General features: G+C 43.8%; 1 protein-coding gene across 6 annotated transcripts in view; it reads right to left on the reverse strand.

Moving 5' to 3' along the window:
- Positions 1–599: 599 nt before the first annotated feature.
- KIFC3 (kinesin family member C3) overlaps positions 600–27,005 on the reverse strand; it is a gene marked incomplete at its 5' end in the record, with an annotated part of 32,347 nt that continues 5,941 nt past the window's right edge. The window contains 19 exons of one of the 6 annotated variants that reach the window (XM_082232792.1): positions 600–1,078; positions 2,862–2,961; positions 3,655–3,789; positions 4,361–4,590; positions 5,477–5,606; positions 6,098–6,221; positions 6,992–7,122; positions 8,134–8,238; positions 8,547–8,728; positions 9,147–9,258; positions 9,480–9,610; positions 9,810–9,957; positions 10,981–11,154; positions 11,391–11,630; positions 11,736–11,879; positions 13,781–13,846; positions 15,107–15,303; positions 19,428–19,553; positions 20,937–21,028. In XM_082232792.1, the coding sequence (XP_082088918.1) occupies positions 1,053–1,078; positions 2,862–2,961; positions 3,655–3,789; positions 4,361–4,590; positions 5,477–5,606; positions 6,098–6,221; positions 6,992–7,122; positions 8,134–8,238; positions 8,547–8,728; positions 9,147–9,258; positions 9,480–9,610; positions 9,810–9,957; positions 10,981–11,154; positions 11,391–11,630; positions 11,736–11,879; positions 13,781–13,846; positions 15,107–15,247 (2,319 nt within the window). In that variant the 3' untranslated portion in view covers positions 600–1,052. Of the gene's footprint in view, positions 1,079–1,851; positions 1,885–2,861; positions 2,962–3,654; positions 3,790–4,360; positions 4,591–5,476; positions 5,607–6,097; positions 6,222–6,991; positions 7,123–8,133; positions 8,239–8,546; positions 8,729–9,146; positions 9,259–9,479; positions 9,611–9,809; positions 9,958–10,980; positions 11,155–11,390; positions 11,631–11,735; positions 11,880–13,780; positions 13,847–15,106; positions 15,304–19,427; positions 19,554–20,936; positions 21,029–22,046; positions 22,204–27,005 lie in introns of those variants that run through there. The other 5 variants (XM_082232790.1, XM_082232791.1, XM_082232789.1 and 2 more) reach the window with 5 other exon arrangements.

Here is a 27,005-nt window from a genome sequence, read left to right on the forward strand (position 1 = left end):
CACTGTATTTGAAAGTGAGAAAACTAGGGATACTCAAGGAATTTGATGTATATATTCCAGAGTGAATTCACTTGGTACACATCATGGGTGGGATCCTTGGAGACCCAAGGTGTTCCCCCCCTTTTTTTAAAAAAAGGCAGACCATAGATCACCTCATAACAATTAAATTTGCAGAGAAATGCATACTTGAGACTTCTAAAAAAATACACATAGAAAAATGAGAGAAAACAGAAGGAACATAGACAAAAGTGACACGGACTGAAAATAAATATATCCTTAAATACTATAATAAAAACAAATAGGAGCAAATAAGTAATTCTGTATGTTACAGGGACAATGATCCCTTCTGCGGAGCTCATTGGAGGATTTCTAATCACCTGGAGTATGGGGGAGGAAAGATGAAATTCAGAGAAAATGCCTTTAGTCCCAGCTATTCTTATAGCTGCTCTGGCCTAGCTAACTACTCATTGTGTGAAGTGAGTACTAGTGTTGCAGGTTAAGCTCTGCCCTAGTCCATCTGAATTTTGTTTCCAATATTGCTTTTCTGTTACAAGGAAGATCGCTGAGTTGTTCGTTTTATAAAAAGCAGAAACACATGGTGCTTGGAAGCCACATCTTGGTGCAAAGAGTTTATTAAATTAAAAAATCAATGCAGAGGGCCAAAAGGATGGGAATGGGTCTAGGACCTCCATTCTCCCTTTAAAAATATCGTAAAATTCACCTCATGTCAAATAGGCAGATGAATCATCTCCTGAAGTCCAGTTGCATCCAAGCCCAAGTCCATCCATTGCCAGCAACGGATGAGATACAAGAGGGGGCTGGCATGTCACCTTCTCTCAGGATGGGAGTGTGTCTGATGGAGAGACCCTTCGCAATTCAAGGGCTGGCAGATGGCACCACCCTTCTTTTTGCTGTGGCTTCCCTTTCTTTGTGTCTCCCAAATCAGTGTCCATTAGCCTCTGAGGTGGGCAGGAAAACAAGTAGTCTCTTTAAAAAGTATTCATGGTTTCTGAAACTCCTTTTAAAAAAGCATGTTCCTCAAATCAGCTGCTTCACACAGGGATTGGCCTCAGTTTCCCTAAAAAACAAACACCACAAGGGGAAATATTAGGGCGCTTTGCTTTCTACTCCTACACTGCACCCATGGTGAGTGCCAACCACCTCTTTGCTACATGCATAACAGGTCACCCATGAGTGGCAGCTGGCCAGGCTCCAGCCAAAACCTCTGTGCAGAATGTCATGTGTCATGCTAATTAAGTTTAAAAAATCCAAAACTAAAAGAATTTACAAATTATGTTCCATAATCTAATGGCAAATGATCCTTCAAGTTATGATTACTGCGTTATTGATTCTTGCACAGGAAAAGTTTCAGAATATGGAGCACTTTCTTAAAGCAACAGAAAGGAGAAACTGGTCAGGGGTAGGGCAGAAAGCCACCTCTGGCGACAGATTTGGAGATCTGATTTGAGATCTGAAGCAGAAAAGGAATCTATGAAGGAGCAGGCAGTTATGCAGGCACTTTAAGTACAGTATACAATTAGATCAAGGAAGAGTTATCATACAATGCCCAGAGGCTCCATCCCTAGAATGCTGGAGGTTTCGTAATGCACCTCCATGGTTACAAGCAATCAAAATATGCTTTAAAAAGTAAAATAAAGGTGGAAACTTAAGTTCTCAAGGTTCAGTGCCACTTCCCAGATTCTACAGATGTGAAAATGCCATTAACTACAAGCCCTGACCCCCAAGAAAGCAGGAGAGGTTGTGCCCATTCCCTGCCACCCTGGCCAAAGCAGAGCCCTTCACCTTGCTAAGCAGCTTAGTCTCCAGCACCCAGCACCTGTCCACACTCACCTGGAGGCAGACAGAGCTTCTCTTAATTCCAGGCTGAAATCAAATGGGACAACAGGTTTGTTTTGCATCCCCACACTTATAAATTAAGAGAAAAAGCAGCCGGGCGTGTACTGCATTAATGAACAATTAGCTGCTTGGTGCTGGGTGACACCATCATGTTTTGATGAGTTTACTCACAGCATCTGGCTGCCCACCATGGCTGCCGGAACCTTTGATGTGATCCAACAAGAGCAATTCTAATCCTTGAACTTCCTAGAAAAGTTTGTGAACATGGAGTGTGCCTGGCCAATGATGGGTTTGAGGCTGGAGGCAAAAGGACTCTCTCTGTTCTAATTGTAAATGAGGATAGCTGATCTCAAAGCAAAGGTGCATGGAGATGAATGTTGTCTAGAGGGCTCCCTACACTCTGTGCTTCTCCTGGAATACACTTGACGTTCTATGCACCCACCCCTCCCCTGCCATTGTGACCTGATTTGTCCCAGGAAGAGCAGAAAGCTCATGAACATGAGCAGCCAGAAGATTTTCTAAGCACCCAGCATCCATCCTGGTCCAAATCAATCCCACTCTCTACTGCCACCCCTACCTCCAGTAGATACAGAATGGAGGGGTGGCTGGAATAGGAAGGTTGCCTGATCTGCTTCCTTGAGGGACATCTCAAGGCCTATTTGTGTGTCTGACATCATATGGTAGATGAGACGTCAGCCTCCTGTTTACTGCACCCTTCAGATACCTCTATCATGCTTCTCCTTCCTCCCTCCTACCCCTGGATGATTACACAGCAGCAGTGAGGAGAGGGCTTGCCCTGCTGCAGGCCTCATTTTCAAAATAGTTTTGAAATAGTTAGCCAGATGCACATGCACACACACTCTGAGCGACCAGAGGCACCAGTTGTGGAATTCAGCTGACCTCTACATGAAAACCCAGAGAGCATCACTGTGGCTCAGAATCTCTGGGAGAGTCAGTGTGCCCTGAGGAGCAAAAGGAAGAGCCGGCTTCTGTGCAAGTCTTACCTGGTGTCTGGAGTCTTGCCCGGAGTGAACTCGCTCTCCGAGTCCGAGGAGAAGACTGACTTCGGATGCAGGGCTGTGCTGTGACTGATGATGAGTCTGCCTAGAAGAGCCGCCACAGGAGTTTGCAACATTTTATCTTAACTTTGTGGAGGTTTGTGGTTTTATTTTTACATGAGAATGATTTTAGCAGTATGTACAACAAATATCACATTTCCAAAATAGAAGCTGTAAAATACCAAAATTGGAATTTGCATAGTAGTAACATACACAATAACTGATTTGGTGTTAAGCCAATATAACCAGGGCCCACCCAAGACATTTTGGCACCTGAGCTAGACCCCAAATGGCGCCAGGGAAGAAGGGGTAAGGGGAGATCTACATCAGGAACAAGGGGGTAAGGAAGATCAGCATTGGGGTTTGTCCCTGTGGATCCTACTGCCTGATGCGGTTGTCTCACCTTGTCTCATGGGTGGGCCGGCCCTCAATATATCATACAAAGTCATAAGAGAATACAACAAACTTATCAAACTAAAAGTATCATATACTACATCATGATACATTTGTTTTGGCTTATTTCCCCTCAGATCTATTTCTTGTTTACCTAATAAATATGAAATCTGAAGTGGAAAAGGTCTTGTAGGTTATTCTTTACACTAGATCACCCAACCACCACCTGCCTAGTGTCCAGATTATACCAAAAGCACTTCCCTGTAGGCAAAGTATGAAGCAAGAATAAGCCCCAAAATACACTCCTGCATAAGAAAGCAGGATGAAACCAATGAGGGCCAGTTACCTCTAAGTGCTCCTGACTGGTCCAGGAGCCCAATTCTGTCCTCCGAGAGCCACAGCCCAGTTCAACAGAGCGAACCCTCTCAGCAAACTTAAGGGAACAGAGTGTCTCGCTTGTATTTTTCTCCACAGGAGAGACCTGACCAGGGAGGGAAAAGGGAACATTCATGATTATCCACATTTAAAGCTGAAAGAACTGAGGGAGAAGTGGTGAGCTCCTGCTGATGCCTCCCGCTTATAGATCTATGCTGTTTGTCCCCTTTCCCCAAAGGTGCATGAGATGGAAAGCAGGGAGAAAAACGGAGGGAGTCTTGCTGCCCTTTGCAACTTTGGGTTACGCTGGGTTTTTCTTTCTTTCTTAGGTGGGGGTGGGGGATGCTCCAGGGCTGAGATTACGCAGCCAAGCACATAAAACATTTTTTAAATATCCAAACAGTGCAGGCAGGGGACTTACACCAGTTGTTGCATGCACAACTGTTACTAACTTTTAAATAACAAGCATCTGGACTGCTGAATGTGTTTTTATTATTCTGTATCCAGATATTATTGAAAATAAATAAAAATGTAGCAAAAGAAAACACAGAGGAATGGCATAGCTCTCAAGGAGAAATAGGAGCATCACACTGCGCCAAATACACTGAATATGCAATTCATTATGTGTCACTTGAAAGTCTGCCCCCCCCCATTATAGCTCTTATGGAAGCACCCACCTGGACCATCATGAGGGTCTTGCTGTCACCACTGAGAGAGTCTTGAAGCAGGTAGGTCAGCTTGGAGTTGCGGAATGGCACATGGCCCTGGCGGGAACGCAGGGCATAGATCACATCTCCCAAAGCTGAGAGGGATTTGTTGATGTACTGGGCCTCACGCAGCCTGCTCCCCTCTGCACCAGACCTCCCCACACGCTCAGATCCTGCCAGATCAACCAAATTCAGCTTCCCTAGGAGGAAAGAAGTCAGGCACACTTGAACTACAATCCTGAGCATACTTACTTGCTAATAAATATGTTTAAAGGTAAAGGTACCCCTGCCCATACGGGCCAGTCTTGACAGACTCTAGGGTTGTGCGCTCATCTCACTCTAGAGGCCGGGAGCCAGCGCTGTCCGCAGACACTTCCGGTTCACATGGCCAGCGTGACAAGCTGCATCTGGCGCGCCAGCGCAGCACACGGAACGCCGTTTAGCTTCCCGCTGGTAAGCGGTCCCTATTTATCTACTTGCACCCGGGGGTGCTTTCGAACTGCTAGGTTGGCAGGCGCTGGGACCGAATGACGGGAGTGCACCCCGCCGCGGGGATTCGAACCGCCGACCATGCGATCGGCAAGTCCTAGGCGCAGAGGTTTTACCCACAGCGCCACCCGCGTTTAGGACTGAGCTATTAGTATTCAACAAGACTTTGGGTCTCAGCAAACAACAGCCAGAGCCATCGATGATCAAGCACCCTTCTAAGTTCACCAAGAAACCAAAGAGCTTGGGTGTATGTAGAAACTGGTGGTCAAGAACCCAAGGGTTCAGCTACTGGTTTGTCCACAACGGTGGCAAACACAATGCAAAGGAACTATTCCTGGCTACCAGCCAAAGTGATGCCCGATAATGTTTCTTACAATTTATTCTGCTCAATTAAACCTGGTGGCTCACTGCATGGACCTCTCCTGGACCTTGTCTCAAGTATCAACCGGCGTGAGCTACATTGTCATTTGGCTACCATCTACAAAATTAATTGGCATTCCTCAATGATCTGTTTCCTATGTGATTCACTTACAACCTAGGTTAGGAGACCATGTTTCCTTCATGGTTGACAACAACTAGGAGTAAATTTCTACCAACCTGTGGTTCGTATTCCTGTGCTGTAATCAATTCCCCTCACTGTGATAATCAGGAGGGCGTGAGAGCGGGAGCTGTGCTCGTTCAAGTAGGTGCTTTCAGTCACTCGGTTGATATGACCAAATTCAAAGACCTAGAATAAGTGCACAGAGAGAGAGACAGTCATGCCACACCTGCCTTCAGCAGCCAGTTCCCACATAGGCCTCCCTCTCTGACCATCATCCCAGGCACTTGGCGCCTATTCAGAGGGCAGCAGAATGTCTGAGCAGCAGAGTGCCTTTGCAGAACTTCCCTGGCACCACATGGTCAGTGGAAGTCCTTAAGATTTGCTACACATGAAAACTCAAAGCCCAAGAAACAGGAAAAAGGATGCAGGCTGCACAGTAAACTCAGTTTCACAGTGCAACATGCACAATACTGCCCATATCACATTTTTATATAATCCTATAAATCAAAGCAGTTTCTGGTGCTTGTGTCATAAAATACTCATTAAAATTCTTCATTTATTCTTCCTGTAAATCTCATTTACAGAAGTGAGCCTTTCTGAACTTCCCTCGCCTGGACCTAGACTGGGGGGTTGTTGACTTGCTATTCAAAGTGAAGCCTCCTTGCCCGTTTTCTAACCTGGTTGATGTCTTCTACACAGTGCACAGGGAACTCTGTCAGGCCTGGCACATAGAGCTGTCCACTACCATCCGGGCACAGTTTGATGTCCAACTTCTCCTGGGGCTCCTTTCCAAGCAGGTCTCTGAAAGAGAGAGGCAAGCAAGATCTTGTAATGCTATGTGCTCCAAAAGGACACTTTTCCAGCGCAGAAAGATGGGTTAGGGATGCAGTAGGTGAGAGACAGTTGCCAAAGAAACAGTAACAAATAGACACCCAATATTTGTTTGCTAAAAGAAAAACCCCACATTGGTTCTCTTGCAGCAGGATCAGGTCCCTTGCCTAAAGAGCTGTTTCATCCTTCCCAAGTTACAAATTGCAGGAGGACAGTGTTCTTCAACCTGAGAGTGTCCAATACCAACACCATTCCAAGTGCTTTGAACAGAGGCAGAGAACGGCTAATGGAGGGAAGGAGGGAAGAACCATGGAACAAGTATTCCTCAGTCAAAGGAATTTTTTTAGCTGAACAAATTATAACAAGTCACAATGAACTGCCTTGGCTAAGAGTGCAGCTAACCAAGAGGAACTAAATTCTGAAAATAGGTGAACAGAGTTGCCACTGCAAGAGCTAATTCTGTCTTGGGGCTCAGTTCTGAAACTTGCTTCAACACCAGAGCTAGTTTCCAGAGCATCTGAATAGGGATATTAAAACTGCCTATCAACACATCCATCAACACCACTGGAGCCAGAAGGTTGGACTTTCATGAAGCATTCCCTTGTTATATGGGGTGGGGTCGCTTTTCCTGCAGAAAGCACAAGCTGTTCCACCACCGCCACTGAAATTGTTTTCTGGGACATTCCAAACCTAGGGTTTTGAATCTAGGGACTGAGAGGTCTTTGGCATCCTGCGGTTACCTGAGGGCTTCATTGTAGATCTCAGCCACACTGACAGTGATCTGGTAGTTCCAGTCGGAGGCTTTTGCCTGCACTTCTGAGAAGAGAAGCTGCAGTGCCCGCTGGTTGATTCCTGGGTTTTCGGGAGTTCCCTGGTGAGGAAAATGGAAGGGACATCATGTTCCTTCAATGAATTAACATTACTTAAGAAGAAAGGAACACCAGAAAGAGTGTGTGTGCGCGTGTGTGCGCGCATGCACACACTCATGCCAGGCAGTCCAGCACATCATCACTGACTCACTCTGCAGTGCAGTCATCAATTTCCCTTCCCTCTATCCATCTCCCTGCCATCCCCAGCAGTGGGGGACACACAGTTTTTCTGTAAAAATGCAAAAACAATAAAACCTTATAAAGGCTAAAAGGTAGTATTTTGAACTCTATACCACAAATCCCCCTCAGCAAACATGGAAACACTATACAACACAGTCTGCCCCAAACAGCAGCCAGAAAGCCTGAATAGCAAGTGGTGTTTTCAAAAGTACCAAAGGAAATTGGACCACTCCTACCCCTTGAGGCACAGCAGGTCGGAGCGAAGGATTAACTCTGCTCTTCCAGTGAAGGAGGAATCAAGACTGGTGAAAAGGTTCCCTCCTTTTCCAGTTGACCACAGGTAACCAGATTTATTTACTCCTACTTTTGACAGTACCTTCCAAAAGAAGAGGTAACCCTTTCCTGTATACTCCACCCCTGTAATGAGTAAGAGCAGGAAGGAGTGTTTTCTTTTGTAACCTAAAACAGCACAACAGTGCAGCCAGGAAAACCTTTGGAAGAGCATTGAGCAGCTGCAGGGCCACATTTTAGGGACTTGCCAAATGAATATCCTATGGGGCAAGGCCTCCTGGGGTGGTGTGACTAACTGGGGACATTCATAAGGGAAAAGGTGCTCCCCAAGATATGTGGGCCCAAGGATACCTTTAAAAGGTGAGAGCCACCACCTTGAACTGAACTTGGAAACACACTCGCAGACAAGTAATATGGGCTTTAAATTCAGTCCCCACCCCCCAAATAGGTAGGCATTTAGCACTAGCTAAACAACCCCACAACAGGGTATGGAAACTGCAGAATCAGCAAATCATTTAAAAAGGAACTGAAAAGCAGCTCACCTCCATTGTGTATGTCTTGCCGGCACCTGTCTGGCCATAGGCAAAAATGCAAACATTGTAACCATCAATGCAGGATGTGATCAGGGCTTGAACTTCCCGGAAGACCTTTAAAAAACAAAGTTTGCGTAAGGCATTGGCAGAGTACTTTGCTCCGCTGCCATCAGGCTCATACATATCCATGAGACTACTAAGTCCAAACTAAATGAATCACAACCTCTTTACATATAGAGTAAAGGAGGAGGATGAGATACTGCAGCAAGAGCAACATGTCTAATTTGCCTGCTGGTAAACACATTCCTACCTAGTTAAGTAACTCAACAAATGAGACGTTTCCCTTCAAACTACGTTCCTCCTTCTCTCACCCAGCAGCCATTCTTGCTAACTTAACAGGAGAACACCGTGACTATACTTACATCTTCCTGTGTTGCTTCAGGAGGGAAAACCTTGTCAAGTTCAAATGATACCAGCTTCCCTCTATGCATCAGATGCAAGATGGCATCATCATCAAGGTCAAATGTCACCGCACTGGCAGCCTCTGGCCCATCGCCATCCTCTTTACATACTGGCCGAACACGGCCAAACACACGGATATTGCCTTAAAGGGAAATTATAGCTTTATAAATCTGAGAACAGCTGGCTCCTAGGCTCCTAGGCCACCCCACAGAGAATCACAGTGGCTGATGGTTATCTCAACCACTAGGCTATATTCCAAAAGAACCATCTTTCCAAATGGCATTTAGGGGCAGGCCAAGGTTCAGAACCTTGTTTTTGGTGAAGCAGAATGTGTGCAAATCCACACTTTGTCTGCCAGACAGCCATCAGCAAAACCACCTGAGCCACAATGAACACCCCGTGCATAAGAGATAGGAAGATGTTTCCACCGCAAAGGCTCCCCCAACTCTCAAGCTGGGAACCCCAGAAAATACCACCTCAACTTCCTATCAGATAGCCTCAGCCGTCAAGTGGCATCTATGCCATGCCCTCAAGGAACCCATACATAGGGACTCACAGACCTTTCAACCGCACAAGTTCATTGTGACATTTCTTCCGGAGCTGCAGTTCTCTGCGGTATTTCCTCAGGAGCTCCTGATTTGTACTGCTGACCTCTTCAATGGCTTGGCCAATCTTTGAAGAGAGGACAAAAGAGTTAGGGGGAATATGTCACACTCTGCAAGGTGGAGAATCTTACTCCTCCTCATCTCATCCAGATCTTCCCGTCTCAACTGAGCCACTCATAATTAAAAAGGAACTTTAAAACCAACAGGGAAGGTGCAGCACCACACCATTTAGAGGGCGGGAATCAGCCCTGAGATTTGGAAGTAGGATAGTCTTGCTGCTGGACTGACCTCAGCCTTGGCACTCTGTAGGGCTTCTTGGAGAAGAACAGGAAATTCTTTGACCTGCCGCTTCAGGCTATTGTAATCATTTGTAAGGGTTCGAAGAGCTGGCTGGAGAGTCAGGAGATTTGTCCTCACTCCTACAGAGATGAATAAATGTACATTAAGGCAATGCTACATTTTCCCATTTTCATTTGCAAAAAGCATTTCTCCTCCTTAAACAAAACCACCATAAGGCAGATGCTGGTTCAAATGATCTCTGAACTGAAAGGCAGCTGCTTCTTCAAAAGCCACACCAGGCCCTTGAGAGAAATGTTTGGCCAGCTTGAAGATACTCACCTGCCAGGTTCTCGTGGACAGCTTTCATTTCTATCTGGGCTCGAGCAAATGCTTCTTCAATGGCTCGATTCTTGTCCTCCTCCATGTTCTGCATCTCCTCCAGCATCTGCTCGTGGGCCCGCTCCAACTCAGACTCATACAACGTAACCTAGGAAACACAGCAAAGGAACCTGTCAGGGTGAAGAGGCCAGGCTACCACTTTCCCTCTCCTCTAGGGCAGGCAAATATCTCCAATCAGTTCCTCTCTGTTTCTCATTTTTCCAATCTTATGTTCAGTTACCCACATTTCTACATGGGTTTGCAGTTTTTTTAAAATAATACAGTGGTACCTAGGGTTAAGACCTCGTTCTGGAGGTCTGTTCTTAACCTGAAGCACCACTTTAGCTAATGGGGCCTCCTGCTGCCACTGCACGATTTCTGCTCTCATCCTGAAGCAAAGTTCTTAACTTGAAGCACTATTTCTGGGTTAGCGGAGTCTGTAACCTGAAGCGTATGTAACCCAAGGTACCACTGTAATAATCTTATGAACATTCACCAGCATTTTAACCTGAATTTCTTCTTATGACACACATTTTTGTGTGCAATTTCCCCTAATAAAATTATATTTGTCTGTTATTTTCACAGATATATGCATTTGTATGCAAACATTATTCTAGTATATGAATTTTTGTACACATTACTTGGCTAGAGAACAATACTAAAAATCTGAGAATTGTGAATTTCAAAGGACAACTGTTTCAGTTCATGTATGGCTTCAGAAAGCATGAATGTGGTAGGTTTGCCTTTAAATGCAAACTTAATGGAATTTCTCCCCCATCCCTCCTCTAACATCCATCAAAAGAATGCCTTCTGCTGCCGATAGGAAGGCATTAGGACCCAGGGACAGGCTGCACATCAGTGAGGCTTGAGAGAGAGAACTGGAAAGAGGGCCCTGAAGCAGCAGGTAGAGAGCCCAGAGAGGAGGAAGAGGATACTGCTGCAGAAGTACAGCAAGAGGGGGACCTAGAAGCTAAAGAATGCATAACTCTCTTGCAAGGGACCAAAAGCAGAGAAGAAAGCACCAACAAATGAAGAAGCATCCTTAGTGCTTCCTGTTCTTTCCACCTGCATCATTTTGAACAAGTTGCCTGTGGTCTGTTTCTCTCTTTTTCCACACTCAGAAAGTGCTCACCTGAGCTCTGAGCTGCACTGCTGCCTTCTGAGAGTTCTGCAGCTGCTGTTCCATCTCTTTCAGCACCTGTCTCTGCATCCCAACTTGGTCTTGCAAGTACTGGTTCCGGGACTGGGCTTCACAGAGGGCCTGCTTGGTCTTTGAGGACTCGACTTCCACGGTCTTGATTACATACTGGGGGAGGAAAAGCAAGAAACACAGCTACAGAAGTGAGAGATGGCCACAGTTCATCATAGATGACCTTTAGGGTCCTTTCCCACTCTACAACTCTACTTGAGGGCAGCTTATGAAAATAAGAGATACTCTGGATCTCTGACTGAAGCGCTTCTGGGGACTGATGACTCTTTAAGCAGTTTTACTTTCAGGAAACTCATGGACTAAAGCCTTCACAGCAAGCTATTCTGCCTCACCTTAATCTGCTGAGGCTGGGCTTTGAGGCTGGCTATTGTCTCCTGGCTATCCCTCAGTCTGCGGCTGAGCCTTTCCTCCTCCTCTGCCTTCTCTGCTAAGGAGTCTTTCAGCCGGAGCTCCACCTCAGCCAGGCGATTGGTTTTCTGCTCCACTTCTAGGTCCAGCTCCGACAGGCGCCCTTTCACCTCTTCTGCTTCTTGCTTTAGTTGGGCCAGCTTTTCCTGCAACTTCACATTCTCCTAAGTAGTAAACAGGGAGGAATGAATATAGCATATAATGAACATGACTTCAGCTGAGCAGCCTGCAGCCCCACCCCAGCAGAAAGAAGAAGCAACTCTTTTTACCTGGCTGTGCTCGCAGGTCACGCATTTCACAGGATGCTTCTTCTTGAGCTCCTGCAGTTGTGCCTCACACATCTTCATCTCTTGTTTCAGACGCACATTTTCTGCAACCAAAAGGTCCCGGTGCTTCTCCAGATCTGTGCCACCCTAAAAAAAAGGGCATGGGAGGGAGGCAGGGTGTTAGAGGAACCTATGCATTATGAGCAATTTTACTACTTTAACTACCAAGGCACCTACTGGACCTGAGGGAAATCACAAGAAAAGCTTGAAAGTTTCCCACTGAAAAAATTAACAGTGGAAATTATTTATTTATTTATTTATTGGAAAGTTTCCATCCCACCAACTCCCAAAGGTATCTATGTTCAAAAACATGCCATTTGTTTGAGCAGAACAAACAGGCAATATATATATGAGTGGATCATTCCTCCTCTAATAAGTTACCAGCTACAGAAGCACTGTCACCTGTGCCTAATTAATATAAATAAATTCAAAAAACCCTTTTCATTGATAAAGTGAGAGAAGGAATGCTTACTATGAGATCTGACTGGATGTGCAGATAACATCCCACATTCACTCTTAGATCTAATTGGCTTTAATTATAGATTTGTTGCCTCTATTTTTGTTTGGGTGCAGTCAAATTAGTAAGAATCTAGACTATTAGATGCAGGAACACTATCTTTTGAAGACACCAGGAGACTTCTAGAGGGTCCCAGTCAGAGGAAGGAATATGGCTCAGAGGCAAAGCGCATGCTTTTCTTGCAGAAAGCCATGGCCAGTCAGTGTGGATAACACTGAGCTAGATAGACCAATGGGCTGTTGTGGCATAAGGCATCTCCCTACGTTCCCAGAAAAATGACTCACTGGCTACACTTTGTTTGCAAACTCTCTCAATAAATTTAGCTGAATTGATCTAGCAGTACTGTGTGTAGGTGGGTTAATTGCCATTTTCCTTCACACCCACCAGTGCTGGTAACACCCTTATAATTTGTACACTTGGCATTTTGCATTGTGTGGACTATTGCTTTTGTTATTCAATTATTAACATATCTGTAGTGTACTTATTACATATTCATTTTGTTTCCTGCATGTGTTTTTCAATGCTGGGTGCATTTTGGATCCTGCTGTTTATGGGCAACTCCTCTTCAGCTCTTTTTTCCTTCAGAAAAGCAGACACCAGGCAGGGTCTCTAAGCTTATACTTCTCCCACAGGTGTTTCCAAATGGAGTGGCCCTGCGCTTCCCCACCCCCAGCATCAAGAAGAAATTCTTATCAGGCGAAAAGAACTGAACTTGCACAGAAACAAGTCCTGTCTTTATGATGGGGAGCATATCACTACTGGAAATAGGTGTCATCTCCTCAGATGAGATGGACCAATTTAGAGCTAAGTCCTCAGCAATGTTAAGGGAAGGGTTTGTTAAACAACAACAACAGTAGCATAAAGCAAGGATTATAAACACTAAGGGAAAATCTGCATGATAACAGGATTAACCTTTCCAATGGGAAGGAGGGGGATTTCAGCAAAATAACTCAAGAGTGGGAGAATCCACAGTCCTTCCTGCCTAGGCCAAATCAATAAGCAAAGTGTGATGAACTCAGCTGTTTACAGGAGCATGTTGAATTTCCACAAACACCAGCAAACAGGCGGCTTGCAATGCTTTTTTGGGGAGACCTCAGGAAAAATGGAGGTCAATGTGGGTCAAATTCATCACATTTAACTTGCAAAACTTGTAACCCTGTGCTAAGCCACCTTCAGGGTTTTGCTTCACATATAATTGCAAAAGCCAAGTTGCTCATTCAGAACAATTTTAGTCACATACATGAGCACCATCCCCTAGTTGGGGTAAAGAAATCCAAAGCTGTGCATACACACACACACACACACACACACAAGTATTGCTGCCGTAACATGCATTCCTACTCAGAAAGGAGTTCAACAGCAGTTACTTCCTCTGTTCATAGTTTAGCCTACATATAAATGTTTTCATGATACATGTATTATGGAAGACTTTCAGAGATGTTAGCAGTTGAAAGAAGCTTATGTAGCTCACCAACACAGAATGGAGCCTGTTCATTTCCTGTGCTTGCTCCAGGAGTTGGTCCTTCAGACTTTCTGTCTACCAACGCAGAAAGGTAGCTTTAAATACATATCACTTCCACGTTGGAAGGAAAACAGAGATGTACTTGACAGTTAAGTTTCTTAAATTTATAAGACTGACCATCAATAAAACTATACAGGTGGCTTATTTAAAATAATAGAATAATTAAGAATAAATACAGTATTTTTCCATAGCAGAAACAGTATAAAGCAGTTTGCAGGTTAGCTTTAAACCACACTAAAAGAGAGAGGGAGGGAAAGAGAAAGGCTTATTTAAAACCACACTGAAAAAGTGAGTGCTAAGGGTCTCTTTTGAAACACAAGTTCAAAAGGCATTTTCAGTGGTGATTCCCCAATTGTGGAATGTTTTCCCCAGAGAAACCCTCCTGCAGCCAACATTGTCAGCTCACTGGGTGGAAACATTACTTTTCACTGTTTAAGGATCTTAATGATGTGGAAAGATTCTGGCCTGTTTTGGTGTTTACCTTTTAGTGGGGTAGGGTAAGATTAATCCTTCTTATTCTTGTTCTAAAACTGCAAGTATCCAAATTTGTGGATGGCATGAACTTATTCAGGATGGTAAAATACTGAGCAGATTGTGAAGTGCTCTTAAAGGCCCATTCTAAAGTTTCTTACTAGGGAATTCAAAAAAGTACTACACACAGGTATTGCTTTTGCAGAAAAAAACTATCACAAGCACACAGCATGGTCTCTCCATGTATTTTTTTTTGGGGGGGGTCCTAGGTAAAGGTAAAGGTACCCCTGCCCGAACGGGCCAGTCTTGACAGACTCTGGGGTTTGTGCGCCCATCTCACATCTATTGGCCGGGGGCCAGCGCTGTCCGCAGACACTTCCGGGTCACGTGGCCAGCGTGACAACGCTGCTCTGGCGAGCCAGAGCCGCACACGGAACGCCGTTTACCTTCCCGCTGGTAAGCGGTACCTATTTATCTACTTGCCCCCGGGGGTGCTTTCGAACTGCTAGGTTGGCAGGCGCTGGGACCGAGCAGCGGGAGCGCACCCCGCCGCGGGGATTCGAACTGTCGACCTTTCGATCGGCAAGCCCTAGGCGCTGAGGCTTTAGCCCACAGCGCCACCCGCGTCCCCTGGGGGGGGGGTCCTATAAAGACACAATTACTTTACTGAGACAAATCCTGGGATGGGATGACTAATCTAGGATGCCATCCAGGATGAGGCAAGGATTCCACAAGCTGCTCCCAGAAAAATAGCTAGCAGAGATGCATGTTGTCCCGCTACAAGGAGCCTGAATGACAACATACCTGGTTCTGCAGCTGTACAGTCTGACTGAGTTGGCTGCTCTCTTGCGCAGAAAGCTTTTCCTGCAGCAGCAGCAACTCTTGCTGCAGCTGCAACTTTTCCTCTTGTAGCTGGGCCAAAGACTCCACCAACTTCTGTACCATGGGAAGCTGACGTGCCCCCGGCAAGCTGGGCCGTTTCCCACTGAAGAATCTTCCCTCTGCAACAAAGCGGGAAATTATTATCAAGCAGAGCAGGTGCCAGGCAGGGATGAGATGAGGGGAAGATTAGCATGTGATGAAGCGGAGTGCTACACCATGAAGGGCCGTGAACAGTACAAACTGCAAAGCAAGATCTTCTGATGCAAGATGAAATGCACCTGCCAAGCATTATTGCAGGAAGGATTGTTGGTGGGTGTGCGTAGGCCACGGGCTATTTCTCCCACCAAAACTCTGGGCAGAGCCATCAGCCAACAAAGCCCAACATTAGCATGTTGACCAAAGAAAGGAATACTGTGATGCTGCTGAAGTCAAAGAAAATTTACCTTGCATGTTAGATATTTACCCTCAGCAGTTGCTAAGAGGTTGGTCCAAATTTATATTCTCAAATGGTAAATTGTCCTCTCTTTGGCCTTACAGCCAATGGGGCAACTTGAAATCTGCTTTGCCCCTAATAGTCACCTAATGTTGTGCAACCCTATGCGTGTCTACTCAAAAGTAAGCCCTACTAATTGCAATAGAGATTACTCCCAGATAAGCACAGTTAGTTAGGATTGTTGTCAAAGTCTGCATAACCGCTCATGTATGGTCGTACCTTGGAAGTCGAACAGAATCCGTTCCGGAAGTCCATTTGACTTCCAAAACGTTCGAAACCCCGTCAGATGTTTGGGTTCCAAAAGAACATTCGCAAACTGGAACAATCACTTCCAGGTTTTCGACGTTCTGGAGCCAAAACATGTGATTTCCAGGGCGTTTAGGATCCAAGGTACGACTGTACTTTAAATGAACTTTTACAAAATTCAGACTTCACAACATTTTCCACATGCCCTAGGGGACATATGTTTTTCTCTCTCCCCATCCTCCGCAAAATAGCTTATTTCCCTTTTACTGAATATCTAGCTCTGCAGAATGTAAAAATATGATTACTGTTTTGTGACGTTTTAGTTGGGACATAATGAAAATTGTTACCCTAATGTTTTTATTTTGGAATTATTTTAATGGACAGGCACAGCTACTGTACCTTCCCATCTTTACCTAACAAAAATGAGTATGTCTGAGTGAAACCTGGGTTGTTTCGTATTTTAAGAAAGCATTATTCATTCGCACACGGAAATAATGGCCTCCGATCTTACAAAAAAGCACAGAGAAACAGCTTTCCAAGCACAGCGACGTAAGTACGCATCTCGGGGAGATGGCATAGTAAGACAGAAAAGACAGAGATGCCACATCACCACTTCTTGCTGCCCAAAACTCCCTGAAGAAGTTTGGCAAGTGGGATGCACACAATGACCACACAAGCATGGAGAAGAGATAAATACCACACTGCCTCTGTGCCCCAGGTGGAGGAGCTCTTCACTCACAGCAGTCTGAATTCCTGTCACCATAAGCAAGAAGAAAGAAGAACACACAGAAGACACAACCTATGATTCCGCAAAGTCGAAAATACCCAAGTTGTTCTGTGGGCAACTAAAAATAAATACTATCTCCCTCCCTCCACCCAGCAGCTGGTTGGTTTGTGAAAGGAGCAGAGAACGGAGAGCAAAAAGGGGTCACTACATATGAGAAATAAACAGCTAATGACAGATGAAGAAATATCTATCTAAGAAATAGTTATATGATCAACAACTTTAGGATAGCATCACTACACCACATATTATTGGCACCAGCTGTTCAAAAGAAGTTGGCATTGCAGGGTTCCCTTAAAGTCCCTTCTGCTAGTGCTAGATACTACTCGTGTCTGGACCAGGCACATGGCTCTGGAAAGAGCTCCCAGACCCCACTGCCAGATAGCCAGGCTGCTCCAGAGGTTCAGCAGCTCCAGAGGGAGCTGTTTTGTCAGAGGGCAAAAAGCAGCAATGCTGAGCAGCTGGCCTTGCCTTGCAGGCTGGGGCAGGGAGAATTCCTTAGATTACCTTACATAACTTCCTCCATTACTTCTGCAGCCATAGCACACTCAAGATTGGAGACAAAAGATCTGGGTCAGCCTCCTAACAATAGAGGCAATGGCCAAAAGAGGAAAGCATCAAATCTGCCCTTGACTGTTTGAAATGAGGCACACATAGTACTCTTTCAGAGGAGGGATTTATCTTAATACCCTCTTCTAAACTGGGGTTTGTGTGTGAATGCGCATTATAGGCAGGGTCATTTCTTTGCTTCCAAGGAGAGCTACTGAGCTGTTAACAGCTGTATGACAGATAGACATAGATGAAGTTTTTTACACTTCTGAATCTTTATGCTAGGGAAAGTTGTTTAATTTTTGTTAATTTAACAATTGTCTCAATACAGCCAACCAAAATGCCATTCAATCCCAAATGAATCATCATACTCTCAAAGAACAAACTTGGATGGTCAAGTGCTAATTGCTTTACAGATAAAACTGGGCCACCAGAGAATAAAAAGTATGCAAGCACCCAACTTTAAAAGACTTTAAATAACAACAATCAGCCCTGGGAGCTTCAGAATATTGATGGCATAAAGACAAGGAAAAAATAATAAAGCAACAAAAGTTAATGCCTGGAAGAGGAACTTCTGGCTTTGCACTGTACACCAGACAAACGCTAAGGGGACACTGCAACATTTTGGTACAGCTCATACTCGTATTTATTTCTGACATTCTGCCCTGACTTTCTATATAAAAGAGGGCAGAAAGGGCAGAAAGTCTAGGTGGTTACATATACACATAGTACATATAAAAACATCCTGAAAGTGATCATGTTGTTGTTTGGTAAAAAAAAACAGAAGTGGAACATTCAGGTGAATCAATATTGAACTGTTATGGAGGGTTGGAATTACAAAATTTTAATTATTTATTGACTGACTTAAGGTAATCACAGGACCATGGCTTGAGTATTAATTGATAAGGCATTTAGTGTATGCCTTCTGTCAGTACAGATATATTTTTACATGCTTATAGAACAGAAAATAGATAGACAAGGGCAAGACCTTCATCTCTGCAATGCATGCACTACACTTGCAGGCGCTTCATTAACAGCCATCACATCCAGTCCGAAATAGCCAAGGAATATCCCTGTGTGAAACCATGGAGCATGACTACCAGTCAGTGCAGACAGTATGGAGTCAGGTGGATCCATGGGTCTGATTCAGTATATTGTAGGATTATATATCACCCTGAGAGATGTGAAAGGTGATTAAAAACAGCAACAATAACAACGCTGCAGTTTCTGACAGGTAGTCAAATAATATCAAGATAAAATCACACCAATTAAAAACCAGTCAAAATAGTAACAGCAGATTATAATTACCCTGTGCTGCTTTCCCTGCACATGTCTCAAGCAGGTGACATACCCACCCATCACTTCATGATTTCCCATAGGCTGAGCTGAGCCTAGAAGAGACACCTGAGAAAAACCTGGGAACTAATACCTGGGAGGAAACAGATGCATGTCTTACCAACCCTGACCTGGATCTAAAGTCCATTTCAGACCTCCAAGGATAAAAATGAAAGGGCTCTAACAAGGCCAACATTCAGAGCTGTCAACTGGTGTGCCAGCCTTTTTTAGAAGGGTCATCTCATAGTCATCATTCCACATCACCTAATTGTATGTCCTGCACCCAATATAGTTAATAACTCCTTGCAAATGTTACACTTGTGTGGTTCTATTAAAAGGAAAAGGATGAGTACTCCAGTCCCACTACAAACATCAAGCAGCAGGTGTAGCTGGCTTGTTAAAACATTCTTTTTTTCCCTACAATATTTTTAAGCCAATGTCTGCATAAGGATAAACTATTTCAATCTGTCCAGCTGCTCATCCAACACTCTTTCTGATGCTCATACACCATTTATTCTACCTTTTTATTTCTACGCTGCCTTTCCCCTGTCAACCACCCTACAGGCTACAGTAAGAGAGAAAGCTGCTAGCCCAAAGTCAAGAAGCAAGTTGCTTGCATAATAGGTGGAGACTTGAATGGAGGCTTCCCGTGTCCACATCTGGCATTCTAACTACTATCCTGTCTGATAAGGAAACAGACAAGCAACCCCCACCAATCTGGTCTCAGTCAAAGGATCTTCTGAAGATGCCACCCAGTTCCACTTTCTAAACTTCTGTGAGGAACTCATTTTCTGCTTACTTATTCTTTCCCCCTCCACCCTGTGCCCCTCACTCACTCTTTTCTGTCTGCACTGCTCTTCTCCCCTCCTGGTCATAGCCGTGTTGCCATCTTGCTTTAATGCTCTCTCTTCCGTGCAAACTCTCTCCTCACACTCCTTCACTGAAGCACTTTGTTGTGAGGCCTCACAAAGGGGAGAAATGGGACTCGCTGCAACTTCCAAATCAGCACAAAACAGGGAGCACCTCCTCACTCTGATATGTCTGGGCAAGCTCAGGCAATTAAGGCTCAGAAGACCAGAGAAAGGGAAGCCAGAAGAGCTGAACTGTAACTCTCTCCTGGCATCAATTCTTCCTTTTTGGAGGGAGGTCAATAACAAGGGGTACTTAGGGTGCAGTAAGGCACAACATGTGGGGGAAATGTGCCAATGGAAAACTGACAATGTGCATATGTGTTTATTAGGCATTTATATGATAAGTAATGTCAAGAGCAGCATGTATACAAATTATATAAGGATGGAATGCACTCTGTTTCTATAAAAATAAAATTAGCCAAGCCATATTAAAACACCTTCTTTTTGGCCAGAACCTCCTATTCTTCTTCACCTTCATCTTTGGGCAAACAACACTACATTATATGCTTGTAAATCCCCTTAAAGTACTCCTAGTTTTGCATTTGTTAGTTACTACACTAAGGCAAATTCATAAATGAATAATCAGTAATGACTCCTGGGGAGAAACCGCTACTAACACAGCACATAGGAGAAAAGAATGCTTTGTGTTCATTTGGCTTTTCTTTTATGGTGTGGCATGTCTGACAGGGAATTTGTGCAGCTGGAAACTCTACTTTAAAAAAGTCCTTGGCCAGTAAACCACAAGTTCAGCATTGAAAGAAAACAGAGGAGCAAAAATAGGAGTGAAATAGGTGGAGGAAGCCCACACATCACAGTATCCCATAGTTAAGCCAGTGATCATGGTTTGTTTCCTCTCAGTGTATGCTGAGAGAAGGAGTGATTTGCTTATGCACAGCAAACCATGGCTTATGGCTTTACACGGTGTGTGAACAAGGTCAATGGCTCAACCTGAAATAAGGGACTCAAAGTCTGCACACATACACCATCTTGAATCCCTCCAGCAAAGGGACACAGTTTCAGACTAGTTTTTGCTAGTGAACTGCTGACATAGTTTGGAGTTCAAGTTTCCACTGCAAACTTCACATGGAATGTCCTTTGCCTTTTGCACATGGGCTTTTCCGAAGAATAAGCAGCTGCATATCAAGTGCACGGCATGGAACTTTCAACAGAATTCATAGGGCAATGATGGACTTCCTTTCAGATGAGAGGGCATGGGGAGAGAAAGCCAGTTGCTCTGTTGACACCTCCCCCCCCCCCACAAAAAAAAATACTGTGGAAAATGTGGAAATTTCGGGGTGTTAAAAAAGCTTTTTAAAAGCAACAACATCAACTCTCATTCAAATAGTCTCTTTGTTCATATGATAAACAGAGTACTTTTTAAAGTAACATCTTAAAATAATATTATGGCCAGTTACACTACTGCAAAATACTTACTTCCAGAATTCAAAGACAGCACTGTTAGGGGTTTTACCATTCCTACTGTCTTCATCTGGATTGTAACAACATTAGGACCAAACACATAGTTCCTGCAAAAGAGTAGCAGAACTAAACAGCCTCTAAGCACTCTCAGTTCTCACTTGCCTCCTAATCAACATACACCATCAAGGGACAATGAACATAAAACCAAAAGCTAAGGAGACAGGGAGGGAGGGGGATGATCACCACACCCTATGTGAGGATTCACAGCAAAAGGAGGAACAGATTTTGCCAACTCGACACTAAACCCTTATTATGACAAATCCTGCAATAAGTCACTGGCTCAGCATTAGTATCTACATGAAGACACCCCCTGCTTTTATCCTATCCTATTAACATGTGTATGTTAATGATCAGAGAGAGGCAAGCAGACAAAGACATTGCTATACTGTACAACTAATCCTACTTCAGCTGAACTGTCCCTTTCCATACTGACCCCTGCCTCCAAATAAACCCCATAGCAAGCCTCACAAGATAGAACCAGGAGGAGGAGGAGGCAGACAGATACCATCACAGGTCTGCTCAGGTCCTGCCCCGCTCAAAACTCTACCCACTTTGTCCTCCCCACCCACGTTCCAAGCAACTAAACAGTCTCCAGTTTCCACATGTGGAAGGTGTGTTTGCCTCTCTTGGTTTCTGTGTTTTGCTTCCTCTTTGAATTAATTATTTTAGCATTCTGTTTCCAATATCCATATGGATCCATTTTTTTATTTTTTTAAAGTCATATTTTATTAATGTTGCTTTGGGGACTCCAATCAAAAAGTGATTACAAATTAAATACATTTACATTTTAAATACCTACTTAACTAACCCATTGGGTTCCAATCTGTCTCCCTCTTTGGGGTTTAGGATAGCACACATGGCAGCAATCCTGTTTTATTCTGCCAGGGAGCTTAAATGGAAAATTCCTGACTTGCCCCAAGGTGCCAAGTATGCTTCCTGGCCAAACAGATCTGCTCCCAGGCCTCCCCAGTCCAAATCCAACACTCCAGTCACTACGCCTAATCGGCTCCCAGACTGTCTTTCCCAAATAACCAAGATGGGTCAGATTTTGTGCATCTGCTGTACCTGAGTTATCCATGTTGACGTCAGCTTCCTGCTCCAGGATGTCGCAGCAGCTGTCAACAGCTGCCAGCCTCTGTCTTGTGCCCAGCTTGGCGATGGAGCCAACGCTTCCCTCAGTCTTCACCTGGCAACTGGCCTTTCACACCTTGGCTTGTAGAGCCTGCTGGGAAGATAAAAACCCTTGTATGGGAGGCATGCTAATAATACCAACAGCACTAAGACACTCCCATCCCAATACGGCACTATTTGCAAATAATTCATGATTCAAGTGCCTGGGGAATTGTCATCAATTAAAGTTGTTGATGATATCTTACGTCTTCTCTGCCTGACAAATATGATAATGGTTGCTGGGGGTTTTCTATATTAGATCCACAGTAAAAAAAAATACTATGTTAGCATAGTTATTATGCTACTATAGTTGACAGCCCTTGCTTAGGTCCACAGTAATATTTGTTTAATGGGGGGGGATTAAGGCTTGCCCCAAGCTAAATCATTTCTATAGAAATTAATGGAAATCCATGTTGGTCATCAATTGTTTTTAATGGGTCTACTCAGAGTAGAACACTAGCTACAATGTCAATAAGTGTGAACTATTTTCTTAACTTGCCATTTGTCAGTACCGAAAGAAACACTTTGGCACATCCAATTCTGCCACATGCACATTGTGAAATGAACTCCCATCCCTTGAAGTCTAAAACTTTCCAGGGAGGTGCCTGCTTATTAACAAGAGCAACCCACATTTATCTGCATAGCTACAACTTCCTCTGCGAGGTTTTTTGTGCCAAGAAGAAGAGGAGTTTGGATTTGATATCCCGCTTTATCACTACCCGAAGGAGTCTCAAAGCGGCTAACATTCTCCTTTCCCTTCCTCCCCCACAACAAACACTCTGTGAGGTGAGTGGGGCTGAGAGACTTCAGAGGAGTGTGACTAGCCCAAGGTCACCCAGCAGCTGCATGCGGAGGAGCGGAGACATGAACCTGGTTCCCCAGATTGCAAGACTACTGCTCTTAACCACTACACCACACACACACACAGGAGACACATAGGCAGCATTGCACTTTGAGATTGGCTGTCTTGGTTGATAGAAGCAGCCACTGAAGCTGGGCAAAAGGACATGATGGGCACTGAGGAAAGCACTGCCAGGGCGAATTGTCTTTTACTTTGCCCTCTACAATCTGGAAACCCACCACACAAGCAGATCAGTTGCTGAACACTTTAAAGATGGTCTATAAAGATGGAAAAACTCACTCTGATAAAGTCATATTGAACTTCTCACCACTTTTAAAAACCACCACCACTATCCATTGGATTACGGGGAATCCAGATGTGTTCTTCCTATCACTCCCTCTGCTACCATAGCCCAGTGAAGGATAATTTTCTATGCACTGCGTACAGGATAATTTTCTATGCACTGCGTTAGAATAATTTGATGGATGGATAGAAAATCAGTTTAACACCCTTGCAAGAAACATGCCCAACTTCAGCTTCCACATTCTTCTTTTTATTCCCCCTCCCCAAGCACTTTTCCTACTGCAACTCCTGCTTCTTACAACCTCTTCCCACAAACCAAGGGCCAAACTGCATGCAGCAATCTAGAGACACAGGCCCAGTTACCCAAAACGTTGTTTCTCTTCACAAGCACATTCCCTTGCCTGCCAGCCCCCATGCCAATGAAGTGGACAGCAGAACACTGATACCAGATTGTGCCATTTCACCTGTCTTTTTTGAAGTAGAATGATTATGGCATTGACCATGAGGAGCAAATTCCTCCACCACATGAAGAGAAGTATGACTTCAGCCATTGTGTCCACTGCTGTCTGTTCACTCTCACTGCCATCTGTTCCAGGATGCTGCTACTGTCAGAAGTGAAGAGCACTCAAGTTCCTACAGCTACTGTGGTAATGCAATTCCTCTCCCACTGCTATCTACAGGCTACTACATTACAATAAAAACCAGTTCAAGAATCCACTTATATCACTTATTACATTCCCAATCTACCAATGATTGATGGTGTGTGAGTGTGGGTGTGCAGACTTTCCCCATGTGTTTTATAATTCCTTTCCTGAATGGACAGTGCATCACTCAGAATGGCACAGAAAAAAATTACAAGCAATGTTTCCACTGACTCCTTGGAAGAACGCTTTGGCTAGACTTCCTCTTAAACAATAATGTAAAGTATATACTTGCTGGAAGCTCCATTAAGAGCTGGTGCGTGCAATCCCGTAGAGGAAAAACAATACCCTGCTACATTTTTAAGAAAAGGTAGTTCCCTGACAGGTAGTCTTGTTCTTTCATCTCTGACTTTGAAATCCTTCAAGGTCATCCTCACTTGCATGGTCAGGTTTCCAAATATACCTGCTCCACACACAGAAGATGGGCATACAGTAGCAAAATAGCAACCTCAGAAGATTCTTTGCTCAGAAGACAGCAAGTCCTGCCTGTTGTTTCACAACAGATTTTTAAAAATAATATATATCTCAGAGGCACATCTGACTAAATCTCACCAAAGACAGTATAGTTAGTGTCAAAAAGCTACCTCCTTCCATGTTTTCTAGTATCTGAAGCTGGCATGCAAGCCCCTCCTCTTTCTGGCAATCTGCCAACATTTCTCTGAAGTTTGCAAATCCTGCGGCTCAAAATAGTCCAGGTCAGTGGAAGAATGGCAAGTTTCCCATTGAAACCCAAGACACAGGAATCTCTCATGAGCTGAAGAGAAGAAGAGATTCAACAAGTCTTTTGTCTCTCTACTGACCCAGCAAGGACACACCAGGCCCAGTTTCAAATGTAGGCACTAACTTTAGGAAACTCCACGGAATAAGTTCTCGGATTTCAAGACACAAGAGGATGCATGAATAATGCATGGAGAAGCACAATACAAATTTCTGTCACAGGAAAAAACAGTGTGTTGTAAATTTTCAGAAACCATTCTAAAGTTCACACGTATCCTTTCTATTATTTATACAGTACAACTTATATCTTGCTCTTTCTCCTCAACAAGCCCCAGGCAGCAAATCTAAGAAGAAACAGAGTAGTACAGGCTTCCTCAAACTCGGCCCTCCAGATGTTTCGAGACTACAATTCCCATCATCCCTGACCAATGGTCCTGCTAGGCAGGGATCATGGGAGCTGTAGGCCAAAAACATCTGGAGGGCAGAGTCTGAGGAAGCTTGGAGTAGTATAAAAGCATTTTAAAAACAGTTAAACATGTTTTTCTAAGAACATTTAGAAAACACAGTTTTACCAGTAATTTCAGGGTTGTATGGGGAAACAAGAGTTCATTTAACTTCTTCCTAAAAGTCAACAACACACCTCACCAGGGAGAGCATTCCACAAATGGGAAACCACCACTGAGAAGGCCCTGTCACAATATTTCACAATACTGTAAATTCACAATATATGTGGATGATACCACATGCACATGAACTCAGCTGCAAGGCTCAAGTTTACAGAAAATTAAATGTTATGAAAAATGCCCTGGTTATAAGCTGAATGAAAAGAAATCATCAAGTCAAATGTGCAACATTATGTCAGACATGATACAAGCACCACAGAAAAAAGAAAATAAATATCTAGTGATAAAACTGGGAGATTTATACAGGTGAAAGTACTTGCTTGTGAATAAAAAATAGAAGCTAATAAAATATGAAAGAATATTTAAATGTCATGGAAAGCAAGAATAGCAGCTGTGAAGATACCGCTCATACTTAGCATTGGGTTATATCCAATATAAGTTCCACTCGGAGTAGAGCAATTAAAATTAATGACTATCTTAGGTCAATTTCAATTGGACTCCTCTGAGTATTATTTTTGTTTGTTTGGTTTATTATTGTTAATAATAATAATAATAATAATAATAATAATAATAATAATAATTGTATGCTGCCCTGCACCCAAAGATTTCATGGCAGTTCACAGATTAAATGTTTTAAGATGAGAAAAGGTGATTAAAAAAATCCACAGACAGCAGTAAGACTGCAAGAGTATTTTATAAGGCGGAAGAACAAATTCCAAGTCATTCATTCTATCATTTATCATCTCAACTGGTGTCATTGTAATAAGATGCACTGTAATAAAAGATTTCCAAGAACTTTCTAATTAACTTAATAGCTGCAAGAATCAAAGGGACTAGCATATGAAAGAACATACATTGCTGAATGGTTAAATGAAATATGGAAAGTGTTGCTTATTGTGAAATTGACATATCTGGTGAAATATAATGAAAGGGTAGAAGGAATATATAAAATAAGAAGTTATAAAATGAACTGGAACTTGCCGTTTCAAACACATATTTTAACCCAAATGTCCACCTCACTTTCTGAGTTTGATAGTAGGATTGAGGAACCTTTGGTTCACGTCCTATGTGAAATCATGTAGAAATGCAGCTGGATTGACTGCATGGGGAACTTGATCATGCAGGTAATCTCTACAAAAAGAAGGGTTGAAATCACAACCTATGAGCTGATAGGTGGTGAGTTCAAGTCTACTGGATTGGCTGCACAACCTAGTTCCCTGTGAGAAATTTGGATCACGCAGCCAATCCGTGCAAAAAGCAGGACTGAATATTAAGCCTGCTGGATTGGCTGTGCAACCTAGTTTTCAAAGAGGAACTCAATCGCCCAGCAGATACCTGCAGAAAGGAGCTTTACTAACACTAGGCTTGGGGCTTGTAAACCAGAGAGCATAGGGCTCTGTAGTTTGCATTTGGACCACCTAACACCAGCTAATAAAGAAGAAGGTGCACTGCAGATCAAAGTCTATAGACTATCTGCAACACAGTCCCACAGAAAATGCACCACAGAATCTAATCTGGAGGTCACTGAGGCATGCATGACAGCGAAGAGCGCTATGACCATAAACTATACACAGAGCCAGCCTGTGCCTTTGTCTCTCCTGATCCTCTACTTAATTCAGCACCTGGTTTGCCACACCCACCCAAGCTTCAACAGCTGTCCTGACTCCAT

Source organism: Podarcis vaucheri (genome assembly GCF_965113315.1).
Source record: "Podarcis vaucheri genome assembly, chromosome: 7".
Lineage (NCBI taxonomy): Eukaryota > Metazoa > Chordata > Lepidosauria > Squamata > Lacertidae > Podarcis > Podarcis vaucheri.